Source organism: Panulirus ornatus, chromosome 16, assembly GCF_036320965.1.
Source record: "Panulirus ornatus isolate Po-2019 chromosome 16, ASM3632096v1, whole genome shotgun sequence".
Lineage (NCBI taxonomy): Eukaryota > Metazoa > Arthropoda > Malacostraca > Decapoda > Palinuridae > Panulirus > Panulirus ornatus.
The window spans coordinates 4,404,646-4,424,860 of record NC_092239.1 but is presented as its reverse complement, the minus strand read 5'-3'; the positions used below and the strand labels follow the sequence as shown (position 1 = coordinate 4,424,860).

Here is a 20,215-nt window from a genome sequence, read left to right as displayed (position 1 = left end):
TAAGAAGAGGCGGGGATGAGGGAGGTGTTTGTACGTAAGCGGTGTCAATGTGAGCTAGGAGACAAAAAGTGGAAAAGCGAGTAGCTTATCTGTTTCCTGACAAGTGAGGCGTAAAGGACAGACTCTCTAAGGGTCTGACCTAAAGCATGAACGAAATAAGGGAAGAAAATACAGTACAGTAAGTGTGGAGCATAGGGGAGCTAGGTAAAGAACGCAGAACAAGTATGAAGAGCATGGAAGCTAGGAAAGTAACGGAGATTTTGGGAAGAGTTGCGAAGTGGGATGCACCTTCCCGAATGAGGGAACAAGACAAAATAAATATTAGAAGATAAGGTCGCGATATCGCTACTTTTATTTGTATTGTTGACGTTTTTGAGTTTCCATATAACCGTTAACCAGTGAAATGTTTTACTAAACTAACAAACCTTAACCCGATGTAGCATTATAAACAAATCAGAATGGTAATGTAAACCACTGATATATATATATATATATATATATATATATATATATATCCCTGGGATAGGGAGAAAATACGTATACGTATTCCTTGCGTGTCGTAGAAGGCGACTAAAAGGGAAGGGAGCGGGGGGCTGGAAATCCTCCCCTCTCGATTTTAATTTTCCAAAAGAAAGAACAGAGAAGGGGGCCAAGTGAGGATTTCCTTCTACGGCTCAGTTCTCTGTTCTTAACGCTGCCTTGCTAACGCGGGAGATGGCGAATAGTATGAAAAAATATATATTTGTATATATATATATATATATATATATATATATATATATATATATATATATATATAAACTTATGATAGATTTTCGAAGCAACATTGATGACTTCAAAAAATGTCAAATACAACGATGCAATTAGTCATGTTGGACTTGGCTTGAAGACATTAAGATGGATTTCACTTCTGCACGGAATTCATAATTTTTTTTTAGTCAGTATTTCATAATGGTTCGTAAGGCTAGTGCTACTTTTTATTTCATTTGGTTTACATTTTTTGTTTGATTAGTTTCCCTTACGTAAATAAAAGGTATTCATATTTCTCTATATTTCACTGCTGTCCAAGGACATGAGCGTTAGAGTTTACTGATCAACATTATGCTAATGTGTGGAGAATCTTGGCTCTGGTTTTGATAGCCAAAAATCAAAAATTAATAACATCGCTAATAAATAAAATCTCCCATTTCGTGTTGAACAAGATTAAAACATGGCGTGTTCAGATATCGCAGAGTGGCCAGTATTTTGATATGTATATTATGTGACCTATTTGCCGAGGAACATATATAAAGGATGATATTTACTGTCGTAATCATAAGGACCTCCTTATGTATTTGAATAACAAAAAATAGCCAACACGAAATTAGTAATAGACAGTATCTGGACGCCATGATGCATGACGTCAGATAAAAGTAACCAATCGTGGTGAGTCGTAAACTTGCCCCTGTTTTTGTTGTGTGGCTAAATATCTACTGCCAGTATTAAAAGATTATTAAGTGATTATACAACAATGCTTCACTGGTTGACTCTTATAATTGATTCATAGAATTTGCTTTTGTAGTTCGACTTCCTTGGTTCTATAGACTACATTGACGACCTAATGGAGCTGGAATTAATGTAAGCGTTTAATGGCGTCTCCATTGCGCTTTTGTTTTGTTGTTGGCAACTTACAGACAGACAGGAATCTGCTTCCGGAACAGCATATGTCATCTCTCATAAAAGCTCCCTTAGATTATCTAATTCTTTGCCTTCTCCTTCATGCGCGAAATATGCATGTCTTACTGCAGTGTTTTCCTCAAGTCCACCACCTAAAACAAGAAGGTAAGTTGTCCTTGAAGTTCTGTACTCATCAGCTTATGCGCAAATTGAGTATCGTTGGTGAGTTGTTACTGAGAAGCATAACTCATGTGCAGACAGAGCCAAATTGACTGATATTACGGTGCTCGGAAAGGTGGAGTTCATAGTCTGTTAACGAGTACAAAGTGTATGGTAGATAGTTTGTAGTTTGGGCACGCAGTGGGAGAATAATGCAGTCATTCAAGATAATTTGGCAAGATAGCGGGCGTGGGGTAGCGGCCGCGGGGGTGGAGGAGCCAAGACGGAGGTGGGCGTCGGGGTGCGTGTGAGGGAGGTCGGCAGTGTCGCGCTACAACTGGTGCGGTGAGGTTGCGTCGCCCTAACTCCCAGTGACCAGTCCTATCCTAGGCTACCGTAACCGCGGATGTGCAGTGCTTCTTTCGCGATTCCCAGTGTCTTTTGGTGCTTATCTTCGCTAATCATCAAAACATGCCATATTTGAACCTTATGTGATATCACATTATTAATGTTTACCCAGAATCTGCAATTGATGAAAGAAAAAGTAGCTCATTGAGTGATGGTGATAAAGTGACCCAAGCAAGGAGAGCGAGTGATATGCCATCAGCTAGATAGACTCGTGAGCCAGGACCATGGTGAGTAGAGCAGAGCTTCACACCCGTTGAAATCTCTGCCGTTTATCTTGCCAGAGTGGAATCTGCTGCCTAACGCACACTCTCTTGTTTTTATTGGTTGTATCTGTGCTTGTAGGTTCATGAAGAGAATGAATTAAATCTTTGCCTTTTAAAAATACTTTTCAAATTGGTGTGAGGTTGATTAAAAGTTTATTGAAATGACATAGCCGTGTTTTGGACTTGCTTCGGCAATTATTCTTGAATTAATTGCGGCTCATCCCACTACTGCTGGAAGTAATTCCTTATCGATCCAGTGTTAGCAGGAATATTTTTGATAGATAGTTACTCATGGAGACTGTTAGTGCATCGTAAGTTAAAACATCTTAAAACATTTCCCTTCATTGTTAGCAGTTTCTGCCCTTGCATACTGAATTGTATTCAGCTTAAGAAGTTGAAGACGTTGCTCAACTGTTTTATGTGGTGGTAAGTTCATGCGAATTTCCATCTTATAGTTTTTTATATATGAGGCCAGAGAGCTGGGTCAAGTTTCGCAATAATTGAGCAATTAACTCGGTATATACGGGCGAGTTTAGACAGACAGACATATTTGGGTTAAATAAGGATAAACAAACATTAGCGGACTCGCCAATAGACAAAGGAAGTCACTGGCTGCGCATACAGTAGCTTTCTCTTCAAACACCTCCCTTCATTCTTGTGGACGCTCTTCCCCCTGTCAGCAGGGGTGTGGGCGTAATTACCACATAAATGTGTAATGGTGTTTATGGTGTCATCTCACCGAGCGGGGTAGCTGAAAGCGCGCGCCATATCCTCTCATTGTTGTACGCTAGCACCACGCTAGGAGTTAACACGAGATGAAATGCAAGGCGCCAAGGCTTATCAAGAGCACCATAACTTTGGGGATGTTATGAAAGCTGTTGAACGTGCGTACGGTAACATTATCCGCAGGAACACTATGATTAAGGTAATATATGCCGTGACTATGAATAAGATGATTTACTAGGAGTAACTGGATCAATGTACGATAACGTCACGAGTGTAATTAAACTCAGCAGGTACATTTGATTGCTTATTGTTAGGCAGGGATCCTTACCAAACATGTCAGACATGAATCACAGTAACAGACCGTAGGACTGATGTATTTAGTTTCTTTAGCACGGAACTTGACCCTTCGATTATAATGACAACAGGAATGCCACGAAGTTCAGGCTGCGAGTGAGCTGAACACCATGATTACAGTGACATAAAACCCAGCATAAGATGGTTTATCACCCTGAGTAGCACCTTGACCACTGCGACCCTACCCAACAGTATCATTTAATATGACTTACCAGACTTGAGTTCGATCGCTTCGCGGTATAACAGGTGGGCGATCTAACGCGCGTATCTTGCGAACTTAACTCCTTTAGAGCGACAAACTTACCCTCGCTGTGTGCCTCAGTTTATGCATTCATCCCCACAGGATTAAAGGCTATAAAAGTGGCCAGTATATTTTGTAGCGTGTGCGCATTCATTTTTGGTAGTAACTTTTGCACAAGCATCCGTTGCTAGTAAGGTATTTCAGTGATATGCATATATTTTTTGGCTTTCACTGAATCCCCAAACATCCAAGATATATAGGTATATAGCTTTCATTAGTCATGTAAGGAAAATGTGTTCATTTATTTGATAATCTATACTTCTAAGCTGTGGTAGTACATAGTAACAAGGATTAGGACAAAGTAAGGGTCGTTTTATTACCGGACACACTACACATAGCATTCATGGACAGTGAAGAAGTCGGTCTCGAAAGTTGCACAATTAAAGGGCGCCGTTCAGGTTTTGCCTACCTGACAGATTTTGAGTCGAGAACCTGTTTATTTTCTTATTTATTTACCACATCCAACGCCGGTACTAGGTATGTGCAGGGAAGATGCAGGGCACCTAGGCGGGCTTCTGGTATTCATGTAGTGGCAAACCTCTTAATATTTAAAACGTAGGTGTAATGTACATTCACCGATCAGAAGCACTAGCTGGATGACGTACAGAAAGTGTGAAGTTCAGACTAGATTGTAGGTGGTATCTTCGTTGACGGGAAGTGCAACCCAAAAAGTAGGAATCGGTCGGAAACTTCACCGAATCAGCAGAATGAATGTACGTTATCATTCTGCTCGTGACATGCTACATACCAGCGTGCTCATTAAAAGGAAAACAGAACAGCGGGGTGCTTTCTCTTTTGGATCAGCTGAAATTTGCAGTGCGAACACATGCATGAGAGCATAATCATCCAAAGTATTGGAAACGTTCTTTTGTAAGTAGTTTCCAGTTAGATATATTTTTAATGCCAAAAGAAAAAAAAAAGAACTCGGAATAACAGTTAGGTTCTAGCGCTATTATTATAAACTCCACAACATTAGTCAGTCTAGGAAATATTTTGGGTTGGCAACAGCGCTAGAGAATTTTTATTATTTTTTGTAACATGCTTCAGCACAAGAACTTGCCCGCTTTAAATTGCGTGTTCGAAACCCAATGGCTGGTCGGTTTCCTGAAGGCCGGTACTGACAATCGTTGTTTATTAACCTATGGGCTTTTTTGGCTGCCTCGAATTAAAGTGCTAATTTTTTTTTTATTGTATAGGTTGAGAAGAGGATGTAAGTTTGTCTTAGAACTAACTCTTAAGAAAAATGCTGCAGATGGAATATGGATATTATGTAAAAAAAATCTTCAGGACACATGTTATTAACTCGTGAAACATCGTTCCTGATTTGGTATTAATTACTGGAAATATTATCTTTATAAGTATAGTCATTATTCTTAGTGACGCCATCTGAACTAATGCAAACGAACATGAATTCTTTATGAGTTGAAGGCTACTCCAACCTTGAACGTCTGTAGGTTGGAAGATGTTAATCATCCTGGGAGACGCTTGTTTAGCGTGGTGCCTTTTTGTGGACATGTGGATGAAGGGAAGGGTAGAAAATCCCGGTACTGAAGCTATAGTGTTGGGCAGTCTCGCCGTGCATTCCATCCCCTAGGTCAGTGACGGAATGATGAGCAGATTAAACCATCTTATTTTGAATTCACACTAGAAGAAAACGTTAGATAGTATGAACAAAAAAAGTAATTGCCTGATTGCAAGTGTGATTTGCCCGTTAATGTACTTGACTGTCTTTTATAGTGAGAGATGAGTTGACAGAAAGAGCTTCCCTACGTAGGAAAAGTGTGGGGTGGAGGTTTAGACCTGCTCGCCACACTTCATCTCTAAGCTTCCTGACTCTTCCCCACGGACATTGCCCGCGAAAAGCAAACAAAAACCCAACAGGTGCGGTCCATCTGGCAGACGGTGCGTGCGTGTGTTTGTGTGCGTGTTAGGCAAGTGCCCCCCTTCGCAAATTTTCATGACTTAGCCATGAAGTTGCCTGAGAGGCGAACCTAAATAGAAAACACAACCCAGGGCCGCGGGGGCGCCAACTGTCTTGACCGCACTTTGCGCGGTGTCTAAAGGAGTGGAAGACAGACAGACAAAAATTATATTTTAGGCAGTGTTTACCCAGCACTGTGGTTATGTGTTTTTTCATCTCTACATATTCTGTCATAAAACGAGATCCGATTGATTTAAATCAACGCCTTTTTTTTTTTTTTTTTTGATAGGATACATTGACATATGAATGGCGGTTCCAGGATAGTCATCAGGTAACATTACCTCGGATGGAGTTCACACACACGCTGAGGAAGCATCTTGGCAAAGCAGTTTCGCTGTAGAGCGGGAATTTCTAATGTGTTGCTAATTCGCTGTTTGAAGCGCTTCCTTTCCCCCCACAAGGTAAAGGTTAATGCATTCATCTGGAGAATCTGCCTTAGGCATTAGTTAGTACTTATCGTCATTATTGGAGTCATGAATGTGGTAATGTTTAAAATTATGGGTTGTCACTCATCTTAGTAAAGTAGGGATGATTACAAATGTGGGTGTGTGTGTGTTTATTGAATATGAGAGAGAGAGAGAGAGAGAGAGAGAGAGAGAGAGAGAGAGAGAGAGAGAGAGAGAGAGAGAGAGAGAGAGAGAAACTGATATAAACACCAGATATGTAGATACAGATGGAATTACAGCAATGGAACATAAAACCAGATACAGAGACATGGTTCTCATATCGTAGACGCGGATGTTGCATGTGTCACCATCTTGCCCGCACGTCTGCGCGTCGCCATGAATGAACAGCCTTCCCAAAAAAACACTGGCGAATGTTCGTTGTGTTGCGAGTGGCAGCCACATCATGTCTTCACCTCGGCTCCTGGCATGTTTACGATATCCGAGTCGCCGCGGCCTGGCCCTCGCCCTTTTTGTACCGGGCGGTGGAATGGAGATCGGTGGAGAGGACCTGGTGCTACGGTCGGAGAGAGAGAGAGAGAGAGAGAGAGAGAGAGAGAGAGAGAGAGAGAGAGAGAGAGAGAGAGAGAGAGTCCAGCTTGATAAGAGTGATATCAGCCTGCTTCCGGTGTGGTTTGGTTTTGATAAAGTATAGTACAATTATTATTATTATTATCAGCTGAATGCAGGTAGTAGTTTCTCGTTACTATTCAAGTTCCTGGTTCGTAGTCTCTCTTGACACCGGTTGCTTGTTCTGTGGTACCGGTGCGAGTTTTCACAAGTCCATTGCTCATGGGAACTCTCGGTTGGGCTGGTAGATGTCTTAAGTGTCGTTGAGGAGGCAAGTCATGTATGACTAGTTCATCATCATGATCATAATGCGGTATTCCATCGTCATTCACGGAGATTATAACATGTTCACAGTTCCTCGCGTGCCGCGGTAACCCTGAAATATTTGTAGTTACTCTAATTTTACTGCTGCTTGCGAAGACTAATTGCTTGCGTGCGTGCCGCAGGATGTACGAGGAAATCCATGACGCCCCAAACTCCCAGACGTTCTTGTCTCTTAGGTTGAAGGCTCCAGTCGTGGACGAAAGTCCTCACTGAGGCCAAGCTTTGAAATGAAAAAAAAAATAGAAGAATGATAGATTTAGAGAAGCCTTTTAAAGTGAGTCGGGTCGTAGTTGTCAGGAAAGATACGAGATGATAACGAGTTCCAAGTCGTGGCAACGTAAGAATATATGAGAAAAGCATTTCCAAGGTTGAGTGGTGTAAGGATAGATATTGAAGGCATTGTCCTAAGCCGTGCAAGACTGTTATACCTTTCAACTACTGAAGGTAAGACAACCACAAACTGAAAGTTCATGAGGAATGTAGGAATTTCTAGTTCAGTTTTGTTGTTAGGCTTTATGGGTATCACAGTTTCCAAGCTGTTCAGTGAGGTTTCGAGCGATCCGACGAACGTTCCAGTGACTTATTTAGCTGTTTAGGGACCTTGGTGAACGTTCCGGTGACTGTTTAGTTATTTAGAGATTTAGGTGACCGTATCGGTGATGGTTAACAATTTCGGGAACTTAGTGAACATCCCAGTTATACATTTGGTTATTCATGGAACTTGGTGAACGAACGTCCCAGTGACTTGCTCAACTTTCAAATGACCAGAAATATATTTGGAAACCTCAGTCCGCTTGTGAATGTTCCAGCCAGCATTCCAGTCAGTCACACGCTTTAGCTATCATTTAACAAGAGAGGACCAGACCGGACGAAGCAGCATCCCAGCGACCGTATTACCATTCAGATGACCCGACCAGAATACCACTGACCCGGTTCATCCACACTGCTAACATTCCGCTAGTCTACTGGACAGCGTAGTAACGCAATAACATAGTCAGTGACCCAGAAAACACTCCGGGAGTTAGCATGCCATGCAGAGTAGGCGTGCTACTGCTCCCGTCGCTAACCAAGCGACCCGGTGAAATGTCGACGACATTGAATCCAAAATCTGTCTAGTTCGCGGAGGTGGACATTCACTCCTTGTTTAGCTGTGACTTATTTTCATTGTATGACCTTCATCACTTCTGCACAAGTTCGTATATTACGTGAATAAAATGACCTTGGTAGAACATTCACCTCAATATGGTCATTTTTTAAACCAGCGTATTCATTTCAATAATAATAAAAAGGTTTGGTTTTTTACTCATTGTCTCGTTGCTATAGTCTGATAAATTTTGATTTTTATTTTGATAGTTAAAGTCAGATAACTGTGTTGATTTTTAAAGTCTGATAATTGTGTTCATTTTTTCTGCAAATCCAATTATCGAAATGTTTATGTTTTTTTACGAGTCTGATAATTGTGCTTATCATCATTACGAAATATGAGAATTGTGTTCTTTAATTTCTTTACTAAAGTTTGATTTTTTTAACGAAAGTCTGATAAACAATTAGACTTTCGTTAAAAAAAAAGGATTTTTTAAGATTATTCTATACTTTAATATTTTTTGTGACTAAAATTTGATTATCTTAATCATGAATATTTTTTAGGTTAAAGTATGATTATTGTATTCAACGTACGCAAACATTAAAGTGTTTTGTGTTGAAAATACACAGCGTGGTCATGTACAAGGTGTATTGTTGGCAGCATAAGCCGCTAAGTCACTAGAGGTGAAGTTAATGCTAGGATTGCGTGGGTGATGAAAACATTAAGTATCATCTGATATAAAAGATGAAGAAAGAGAGTCACGACCCTGTGTCCATGTATTTTGTTTAAAGTATGATGAAGAGTAGTTGAGAGAGTAGATATTAATTGCCTATAGAATTTTACCGGCGTCCCCTTTCATACAGAAGTACAGAAATATATGTCTGGGAATCAATCGAAGTATTCATGTTGCAGAGTGGGTGTTGTGTGTGTGTGTGTGTGTGTGTGTGTTTGACCTGTAGAATGGAGATGTTCATGTTTACAGTCTGTGGCTGGTTTGAGCAATTCTTTGCGTGCAACCTGAGGAGGTACACAGCCCCCCCCCCCCCACACACACACACACACACACACACACACACAGATTCCAAATGTGGTCTGATACATGGTTGATGAAATGCAACCTGAGTCGATGCAGAATTAATGCGGATGGGTGACAGTGACAGAGGGCCTCGATATGAGTATTGTTTAACAGGAAATATGCTGCAGAGCTGTGTTTCTTAGAGATAGGAGTCGACATCGTTCTTAGACCGTGTCACCACAGTCCCCCGTTCGGTGAATAGTTAAGGAAACCAACCGTTTCATAGCAAATATTAGATCTGCATTTATGTTTACAGATACGGAAATAGTCAGCAAGCTGTTCACATCAAACTTAAGGCATATTTGAATATGCCTCTCAAGTTTGGTCACCGCATCTGAATAAACACGATGAGCTAATAGATAATAGAGGTCAAAAGCAGAGGAGTGAGAAGTGTAACAAAGTACTAGGATTAAGAGAGTTGAGTTGCAGAGAATGTTAGATGCCGAAAATTTCCTCGGTAAGGAAGACAGAAGAGTTAGGTGTGACCTTTGATAAGAACTCTAAGTTTTTAAACAAGACTGATGACATGGGCAGTGAACAGTTTTTTGAAAGACTTAGGGATAGAACAACCAAAGAATATAGCATGAATTAAGCAAGAAACCTGTTATAGCGATGAAAAGAAGTACTTAAGTCTAAGAGTGGTGGATGAATTAAGTAAACTGTATGAGAACAATATAAATGCAGACAGCATACCGAAACTTTAAAAAAATATGATAATAGAGGTGACTTAAAACAAGGGGACCACAAGAGTAAAACTCCCTATTTCCTTGCGCTACCTCGCTAACGCGGAGAGACGGCTTAAAATAGAAAAAGAAATTATATATATGCTTCCCACGTATTCCCTGCGTGTCGTAGAAGGCGACTAAGAGGAAAGGGAGCGGGGGGCCGGAAATCCTTCTCTCTCGGTTTTTTTTTTTTTTATTTTCCAAAAGAAGGAACAGAGAAGAGGGCCAGGTGAGGATATTCCCTCAAAGATCCAGTCCTCTGTTCTTAACGCTACCTCGCTAACGCGGGAAATGGCGAATATTATGAAACTTGTGTGTATATATATATATATATATATATATATATATATATATGTGTGTGTGTGTGTGTGTGGAAAAGTCGTATACCTTGAAGGTTTTGATATATGCAGTGCACTGGAGCCTTCATTAAGATTGCCTTATCGGTGTAGTATCCCATTACACTTCCAATTCTTTGTACTAATTCCTGACGAACTTGACGCCCCTGCTATGTTTTCGGGGGACCATTTGAAGGGATAAGTTATCCCTTAAATCATTAAATCATCAGTAAAAAAAAAAAATTATAATTTTTTTTTTTTACTGATGATTTAATTACCGAGAAACACAGCCTGGGAAGTGTGTGTGACGGTTACAATCCTCAGGTTGCGTGTGGTGTTGCGGCAACCGTCGCAGCCGGCGCCGCAGCCGCCGCCAGCGAGGTAAACTTCCACTTGCACAGTTTCTTGTAAGAATGATTGATTTTGTCGTAGTAACTGATATTGGTTGTCGTATCTAGGTGGGTAGCGTGCGACTTAGCCAACGTGGCGTGCCCAGTCATAGAATACTCTACTGAAGGGAACTGGGTCCCTGGGGAATGCTCATTATTATTCCCACTTACTTGATATATTCTCGTATTGAAAAGAAAATATAAGGTGGTAGTATTCCTTCGTCCCGTCAAAGAAAACTCGATCTTCCCTGAGAATTTTCAGGTTTTGCTCTTCACTCAAAAGTGTCTGTGATTTAGTTGTCAACCGTGCAACCACAATTACATACAAAAAAAAAAAAAAACCATGAAAGCTAAGCAAAATACAACAGTTGAACTTTCAGCTGCATCATTATGGTCTGGTAATTACAACTAACGGACAATTACATAGCAACAAATGGGATACCTCGGTCGCGAACACCATCTGAGGCCGTTGTTGTCGGGTCGTGCAGTTTATTTAACGCGTCGGGAACCAGATGTCATAACTCGGCCTCAAAAATTGGGGGTTATCTAATTTTATTTTGGTATCGGTTCAGGCTCGCAGTGGTGGTAACTTGTGTTCGAACCACAGTGAGAGAAGTTCCTTACTTATGAGGAAGAAGAACCATGGGGGATGATGTATTCGCTCGAATATCCGTAAAGGTTAAAAGCCGAGGAACATAATGTACACAGTATTCGTAGAGGTTGAGCGCCAAGGAAATAAAGTCATGTGTACATTATATTCGTAAGTGATAATCATGATTGTAATTTGTCGATGTTTAAGAGTATTGGCGACTTCGAACATTTGTGGGACATTTGTGTATTATCTATTTTTTGGAATGTTATGTGGAGAGAGAGAGAGAGAGAGAGAGAGAGAGAGAGAGAGAGAGAGAGAGAGAGAGAGAGAGAGAGACTCACTTTTATTACGAGTATGTACTGCGAGATTTTGTTATAATGCAGTGGTTGGAGCGTATTCCTCACCGCATACAGCCTTATACTTATCATAATTAGCGTGGTGAATGATTTGCACGTTCGCACTGCCCTATTTTCTCAAAACATCACTCGAGTCGCTGACGTGGACTTCCACAATGTGTTGCGTTGATGGCTGGCAAAGTTTTGCAATAATGTCATTATGCGGCAAGAATTGTGAGGGTAGATTGTTCGTTCAGATACGTGACGGTGGATGAAAAACGAGAATACTTTTTCCTTTTTTTATATATATATTCGGCCGGGATGAATGAAAATCCGCTGACGCTTTCCCTAGAGTTGTACACGCCTGATCTCGGTATATCGTGTTGTACACGTATAGTGTTACGGCCGCTCGCACATATGAGTTGAGTTGGGCTAGAGAACCCATCCTTTTTGCACGGATGAGAGGCGAATGAAGTGCCGTAGCGAGCGTGGCTGTGCTGGTTTTGGGGGTGATTCCAGGACTGGACTGGTCAAACTGGTTCTTCTTGATTTCCTGCAAATATAAACAAGAGAGGAAAACGGGTTGTGTCATAGGACGTAGGCTTGACCGTCGAAGAGCTCTTGGTGAGGACCAGTGCGGTCACTGTATTAGTGTGGTAGGGGGCCCTCCGGAGTTGGCCTTTCACACTATGAATATCAGACACTGAATAATGTTTTGAGGTAAAGAAATCGAGTTCAATGACTGGGGCCATGGCAGTAGATTGGGAATAACGAAATGGTCGTTGAAGACAGATAACAGGACTAGATGCAGGGCAGCGAGTGAGTACAGACGGTTGTAGGGGATAAGGGATGGAACCTTCCAGATGCGATCAGTGAATCTCCATCCTCTTGATGGGGTTGAGTGAGGTTTGTCCAGTGAGTCCCACAGTTATATGGCGATTCGACTCCGCGGGCCTTGGGACGTACCCGGACCTCTAGAGGCTGCCGTCTCCCTGCACAACGGAAACGATAATGGTCCTGTATCTGTATCCTTATTTATCCCGTATATTTTTCTTTATCTCCCCATTCCCTCACAGGTTACATTGAAAGCGTCTATGGCTTAGTAAATTAATGTACCCCCCCCCGCACACACACACACACACACACACACACACACACACACATTTAAATAAAGTGCAGATGAAGGCGCACTTTCATAGAGCGCAATGGCTTCCAATTCCAAGGATTCGAAACTCGGACCATTTGCTTGGTGGCTGGGTACGCTGACCACTTGGATTTGCTGCCCGTAATGTGGAAATGACTATTTGATTACCAGTAATATGATACAATACCATTCGTCTCGCGTCCATGAGCAATTAGGTTTAGACCGGTCATATTCCCATCAGGCTCACATTACCTGGCATATCCTAGTGGAAAGAGTACTCATCTACTGCGCAGATGGTACGGGTTTGAGTCCTTACTGTTGGAGTACATTATATATATATATATATATATATATATATATATATATATATATATATATATATATATATATATTCACTTCTCCAAAAGAAGGAATAGAGAAGGGGGCCAAGTGAGGATTTCCCTAAAAGCTCGGTTCTCTGTTCCTGATGCTACCTCGCTGAAGCGGGAGATGGCAAATATGATGAATATATATATATATATATATGTATATATATATATATATATATATATATATATATATATATATATATATATATATATAATGAGTTTCCTTATGGGGCAGTGTATGTAGTTGTACTTCGTTTCTCCCTTTGGCACAAGTACAGCTTCGTCGGGTCGTTGAGCGGATGGCTGTCCTCACTCGGAAGGGTAAGAGTACCGTCGTCCACGTGTCTAACGACAAGGGAACAGGTTTCAACCCTGGGGAAGAACAGGTACTGCATGATAGCCCGGACGGCACGGGTACCGAGCGCAGTTGTACCCCGACATGCGAAAATGATTTGCCTCCGGTGAACTGTTGCCACGAAGACATAGGCCGCTATCGCCAGTCTTCACACACCCAATACAATGTCCTCGCCTCTTGCCTCTGCGACTGCGCTACCTAGCATGAGGGCCTCGTTGCAGCTGCAGACAATGATTAGGAATTAGATAACGTGTGTATTGAGAACACGAGGTGGCCAATCCGTTTGTAGCATTTTGTCTAACCACATACGTCTGTCGTCATCCTACGTGGAAGAAGGGGCTTTTAATTCGCATTACCCCCCACCCCATCACTCTCTCTCTCAGTGGTTGTCAAGTATCACTCCTTTGGCGTTGGTAGCTGTCGTTTCTGCCTCACCCACACGTGGGCCGCTGGCTTTCAGTCCACAAACACTCTTGTCCGCATAACACCTGACGACGAGTAACTCACACGCTCTCGATATTATCATTAGATTTTCCAACGGTGAGGGCTTCGCGATTTCGCTACCTATTAGCAAAATGTCGTCGTAGGTAGACCTAGGTAGGTACTCGTTGGCAAATGGCGTGATATGGCAGCAGCATCGGATCATGTGTGGTCATGCGTGAGAGGAGAGAGCCGGACTGTCCGTGTGTGTGTGTATGTATGTATGTCCTTGTGTTTGCTGTATTCTTCTGTTTGCATTTACTTGCTTTTTCGAGTTTTGGTTATGATTAATTCTTTGTTTACTACGTTCAAGGTTGCTCCTGGCTTCGCGAGTTTAAGTTTTTGGCTCCACGTTAGTTTGCTTGTGGGTGGTGTTTGTTTACGACTGCCATGTAGACAACCTTTAATACTTTTAAGTTTGCATTAAACGTAAAGTTTGCTTGCGTTCGAACTAGCTTTTATAGGTAGCGACCGCTTGCTTTTGAAATTACTTTTGGCGCCAGACTTGGATATACCGTTCTCTTTGCATGTCCAATTTTACTGCTAATTTCTCGTTGAAGTTTGCGTGTCTAGATGCGATTTTCATGTCTCACATTTTGTTGTCCAAAGTGTTAAGTCTGCGTCAAACTCTACTATGAAATTACTGTTAATAATACGGTTTGTAAGTTTCTGATTTTTAACGTCAGGATTTTCTTTGTTCATAGCAGCAGGAGTACCTATAATAACTTATCGTCAACAAGTTTATTAGTAAACGTTTGAGAAAACTGGTATTATGTTGCAATGTTTTAATGCCGTTATTCGTTACTTAGATCTGTTATTATCCCGCTGAGCTTAACTGCAGAAAACTAATTTTGGAATTTTCAGTATATATATATATATATATATATATATATATATATATATATATATATATATATATATATATGTATGTATGTATGTATGTATGTATGTATATATGGGGATCTAGATACTTTTGTATATATATGTAGAATGTTTCTTGAGGTTGAACTTTTGTCTACGCAAGATAATATGTTAGAGCTCAGAAATATATTGTTTCGCTTTACCATTTATGTTCATGTATAATTTATTTCGAAGTTTATTTCCACTATTTATTTTAATACGACCCACAGTTCAGTTTATAATTTCATTCTTTTGTAAGCATTAGGTTAAGAACTTTTTTTTATGTCATCTAAGATGAATTGAAATAGAGATTTTGATCTTTTCATTTTGTTGTTTAATGTCAAGTGAGATGTTTTGAAATAGATATTTTGTTTTTATATTCATTTTACCTTTCTCTTTGTTGGAGTGTTTGGGTCAGTAATATGCTTTTATTTTTTTATGACAGTGGAGCAGAGGTTATGTCCGATTTATAACTATAACGGCTTAGTTAAAGTCGGTTTTAATGTTTTTTATTTACTTGATCACTCTCTTTTTTTTTCTGCTTTAATTAGGGGGGCTACGGGCGTGTGATAAAGTTCTATTCTTTTATGACGCTGTGGCGAGGGCAGGGAGTAGGTGTTACGAGCAACAGAAGTGTTGTTTTACATCATCATTAGCTTGCTGAGTTGTGGCCTCTCACGCTTCACTTTGTATCATCCAATGTCCACTATCGTAACATGTTCTCAGAAAACCAAGTTCTTTTTTTATTCTGGATTAATATTTCACTGTTTTAAAGGAATTTCGGTTTAAATGATATGGGTCTGTAAGTATTTTGGATTGATATTTTTCCGTGTTTTAGAAAGGTGTAGTGAACAAACGGTTTATTGGTTTGTTAAAATTTTTTTTCCTGGGATTGTAAAATGGTGACTAGAAAGGTTGAGATTTTTTCAGGCAATAGAGGAGGAGTATTTTCGTAGTTTATATTGAACTGTGTTCGTTGGGTAAAGCCCACAGCCAGTTCCAGGTGTTCATCCTCCCTATGGGGTTGTGTGTGTGTGTGTGTGTGTGTGTGTGTGTGTGTGTGTACAAAGCAGTTGAGACGTGGTAAATATATACAAGATTATACAATACTCTCTTCAACGTGCAAATGGCAAATACAAATTGAAATTACAGAACCAGTTCTGGAAGTATGTACGTAATTTATCCGTCAAAGTACCACATAAAACATATTTTTAGTGGTTGTTTTTGGCGTGTGACGTAATGACACATCTGCTGTCCACATTAGAGTATGTTAAACCTGATAAATATGTAGCCATTTATATATTTTGAACGACGCCTTTTCTTTTTTTTGTTAGGGCTTGGGGCTTTTTTTTTTTTTTAGAATTTTTTCCATGCTAATAACTTGATATCATCGTTTATTAATGAAAGACCAATTTATGCCGGCACAAATGTTTTCATCCTCGTTCTCACATCAGTTTGCTTTAGGGTAAATATATATCTTTCATACTATTCGCCATTTCCCGCGTTAGCGAGGTAGCGTTAAGAACAGAGGACTGGGCCTTTGAGGGAATATCCTCACATGACCCCCTTCTCTGTTCCTTCTTTTGAAAAATTGAAAAGAAACGAGAGGGGAGGATTTCCAGCGCCCCGCTCCCTCCCCTTTTAGTCGCCTTTACGACACGCAGGGATTACGTGGCAAGTATTCTTTCTCCCCTATCCCCAGAGATGATATATATATTCTTTCCGTCTAAACAAACTTATGATTTAATTTGGTGAGGAAGTTTAAGATCGCAGATTTGAGAGAGTAACCAGCGTATTGTTAGCCTTAATGACATTCGTGATGAATATCCAGTTTGATGATGATGTTCCGCATTGATGGTCACGGGTGTACAAGACGGGAGGAGCTTGTTGTATGTTGCTCAACAAGGAGTGTCCAGATATTCTTTGAAATGACAGGTACAGATGACTTGCCGAATGTACAGGTGTATATGTTCTGTTTTATGCAACTACCCCATACATCTGGTAAGTTAACATTTTACAGAGGTTCTTAGTGACACCACTAGGATCCCAGTCCTTAAATCTTTTACGGATTATATAAAGAGCTAGAATTCAATTGAATTTGCTTGCCGAGATAAGGGACTTTCATACAGCATGTTGCCTTTTTTGTAGATGTTTCTCCTTCATTAAAAGATGTATTCGCCTTTACGAAATTGTGTGATGTGACTCCAGCCACAGCGATTCAGTTTCCCCTCGACTTCTTCCTTGTTGTGGATAGACGAACTTGATAATAACAGACGCTTAGGCTCTTGACAAAGTTCATCATACATATCTGTTCATAGCCCCCTCTGTTCGACACCTGCTGTGGTTCAGCTTGTTCATGGTGTTCTCTCGCTTTGGTTGAGAGATTGTGTGTGTCTTGAGAGGGATTGGCCGAGAAAATATTATGTCATACTCAGGGGATGAGGATCTTCAATAATTGATTGGTAGAGCAGGCAGTAGGTTGTCTGATCAAGACATTGTATCTTAAGGAGACTGGTGAAGAACGAGAAAAATTAATGATGAATTCGACAAGATACCGTTGGATAATTTTGGTCTGTGAATTATGCAGTAGCCTATTACAGACGCGTAGTGGCGATCAATCATGATCAGTCATGTATTTGGTCGGTTAGCGGCGAGGAGCCAAGCAAAACGTGATAGTGGATTATCTTAGGTAACCAGGAGCACGAAGGTTGGGAAGCCAGGTGCTGACCTCCTGCACTACCAGGTGGTGTCCACGACTATAGCCAGGTGCTGACCTCCGGCACCACCAGGTTGTGTCCTCAACTGCAGCCAGGTGCTGACCTCCGGCACCTTGACTATATATATTTATTGATATGATTCTCTTATCATAATGATCTTTCCGGTTTCACTAATGGGCCAGTTACTCATAAGATGTAATAAAACTTGAGGAAATAGCAAGACAATGTGGAGGTGACCAGCGTTAACAATGGAGCGCATTTTCTCTCAATTGTTTTCCAGGATGTGTCTCCTGGGAAAAGAACTCCTCTCCTATCCAGTGATCCTCTCCCCTGAGGAGGCAATCAGGTGTCCACCATAAAAGATCACACAGTCGTGCTCTTCAAGCAGGTTGACCACTCTTTGCAAAACGAGAACCACTCAGGATTTTTTCCCCCTGTATGTTGGCCGACACGTGTGTGTGTGTGTGTGTGTGTGTGTGTCTAAGTCAGGTACCCAATTCTTCAACCAGCCCCGAGAGGAGGGCGAACAGTTGATTTTGAAACTGGAAATGGACGGTAAGCAGGACAGACAGACACTCTTAGACGAAGCTCACCTTTGCCCGGCCGTCAGCACGCCCACCACGGAGGCCTTCGGAACCGCCCACCCATACGTGCAAGAAAGTGTCTCGGGTCGCATCCAGGAGACGCGTGGAGGCTGGGTGTTCAAACCCGTCTCTCGCTGTCTACCTTCTCTTCTCAGCAGTATCATGATTCAGGTCGACAGGAGGAACATGTTTTGCCTGAGCTTGATGAGGTGACGACATTGTTACCGGTTATATATTCAACAGAGCGGGTGTAACGATATCCTGTGTGCCGGGAGGAGAGAGAGAGAGAGAGAGAGAGAGAGAGAGAGAGAGAGAGAGAGAGAGAGAGAGAGAGAGGGGGGGGGGGGGAAGGTGGAGCAGGCTTCAGGGAGGTGATGATAGATCTGATCTACTTGGCTGCTTTTTCCACACAACATACCACACAGACACTGACACACACACACTTTCTGGCTGTCAGTACAAGGCTTCGATTCCTAGGAAATCTCAGGTTTGGGATACATATTATACATGAGACTCCTGGTGGACTGGCGCTGGAAAGGATGTACATATTTTTTGGGTATGCCTCCATTGGTACAGCTTAGCTTGGTCGGTGTTTGACAGAATTGAGCAGTTAAAGCCAAGTTAGATAAAAGTGTTGAATTTTCTCTCTCTCTCTCTCTCTCTCTCTCTCTCTCTCTCTCTCTCTCTCTCTCTCTCTCTCTCTCGAGTACTACGCACTGACTTCTTTCTGCTATGAACGTCTCTGTCCTCCTTTTATGTGTTGACCCACATGCCAGACAGTACATCCCGTGAATTAGTTATATAATGCCCGAAATTGACCCGAATTACTGACTTCAATCAGCATGTTTCATGCAAATTGATCTCATTTTGCCGTCACCTTCATCACCCTGGTCCAGTCTCTCTCTCTCTCTCTCTCTCTCTCTCTCTCTCTCTCTCTCTCTCTCTCTCTCTCTCTCAGCCCCCAGTATAGCGGCAGTATACAGCAGTGAATAATTTAGTTGATTATAGTCATTACAGAGAAGAGCTATGATATAGTGGAGTAGCACTTACTTATCCTGGGGCGCTCAGTAATACCCAGGGAACATAGGCCCCCCGCCCTCCAAAAAAAAAAGGGGGTGTGAGGGGATTGGTCGGCTGTGTCTACACCCTCGGACGAATTAAACTTTGTGTAAGATATATGTATGATGAGACTATTATTATTATTTATTATTTTTATTATTATTATTATTATTATTATTATTATTATTATTATTATTATTATTATCATGTTTTCTGTGTCCAGCTTGAGCGAGGTAACATCAGAAACGGACGACGTAAGCCTTCCAGGAAAAATCATTGGTTAGTTCCTCCGTTTCCACTTTTAGAGAATAATAATACAGGAGGGGAGGAATTCCAGCTTCCCCTTGTTCTCTTAGCATAATGTAACACGCAAGTGGTCTTCTTCTACTACTGCTACTACTACTTCTTCTTCTTCTTCATATTATTATTATTATTGATGTTGATGCTGTTGCATTTTTTCATTTACTTGCTTACGTATTTACCTACACCCAGCTGTGATGTGATTGGCTACTGGGGAGCGTCTGAGGTTGCCTGCTGTGTTTCTTACGTTTTGTTTTTTCATCATTTAATACCTCGATCCGGAAAACATCTAAAATTTTATTATATATATATATATATATATATATATATATATATATATATATATATATATATATATATATATATACAGTATATGATATATAGTAGAATATAATCCAAATTAGATTATAGCAAGAATGACTTGACCATATCGCTCTGTGCGTCAGAATCTGAAAATGTTGCTTTTCTCATAAGTGCAGATGACATTCACAAATACTTACAACAGTAGAACTGTGGATTGTGCAAGACCTCTAGCATGAGGAAAAAAGAAGTGTGTGCACGTTACCGTATAGTTTTAATTCTGAGCGA

General features: G+C 41.0%; 1 protein-coding gene across 3 annotated transcripts in view; it reads left to right on the top strand.

The window, feature by feature from the left end:
- The first annotated feature begins 2,139 nt into the window (after positions 1-2,139).
- The window catches only part of LOC139754060 (lactadherin-like), a 247,289-nt gene continuing 229,213 nt past the window's right edge, over positions 2,140-20,215 (top strand). For all 3 annotated transcript variants that reach the window (XM_071671078.1, XM_071671077.1, XM_071671076.1), the window contains exon 1: positions 2,140-2,450. In XM_071671078.1, coding sequence (XP_071527179.1) covers positions 2,448-2,450 — 3 coding nt within the window. In that variant the 5' untranslated portion in view covers positions 2,140-2,447. The remainder of the gene's footprint in view (positions 2,451-20,215) is intronic.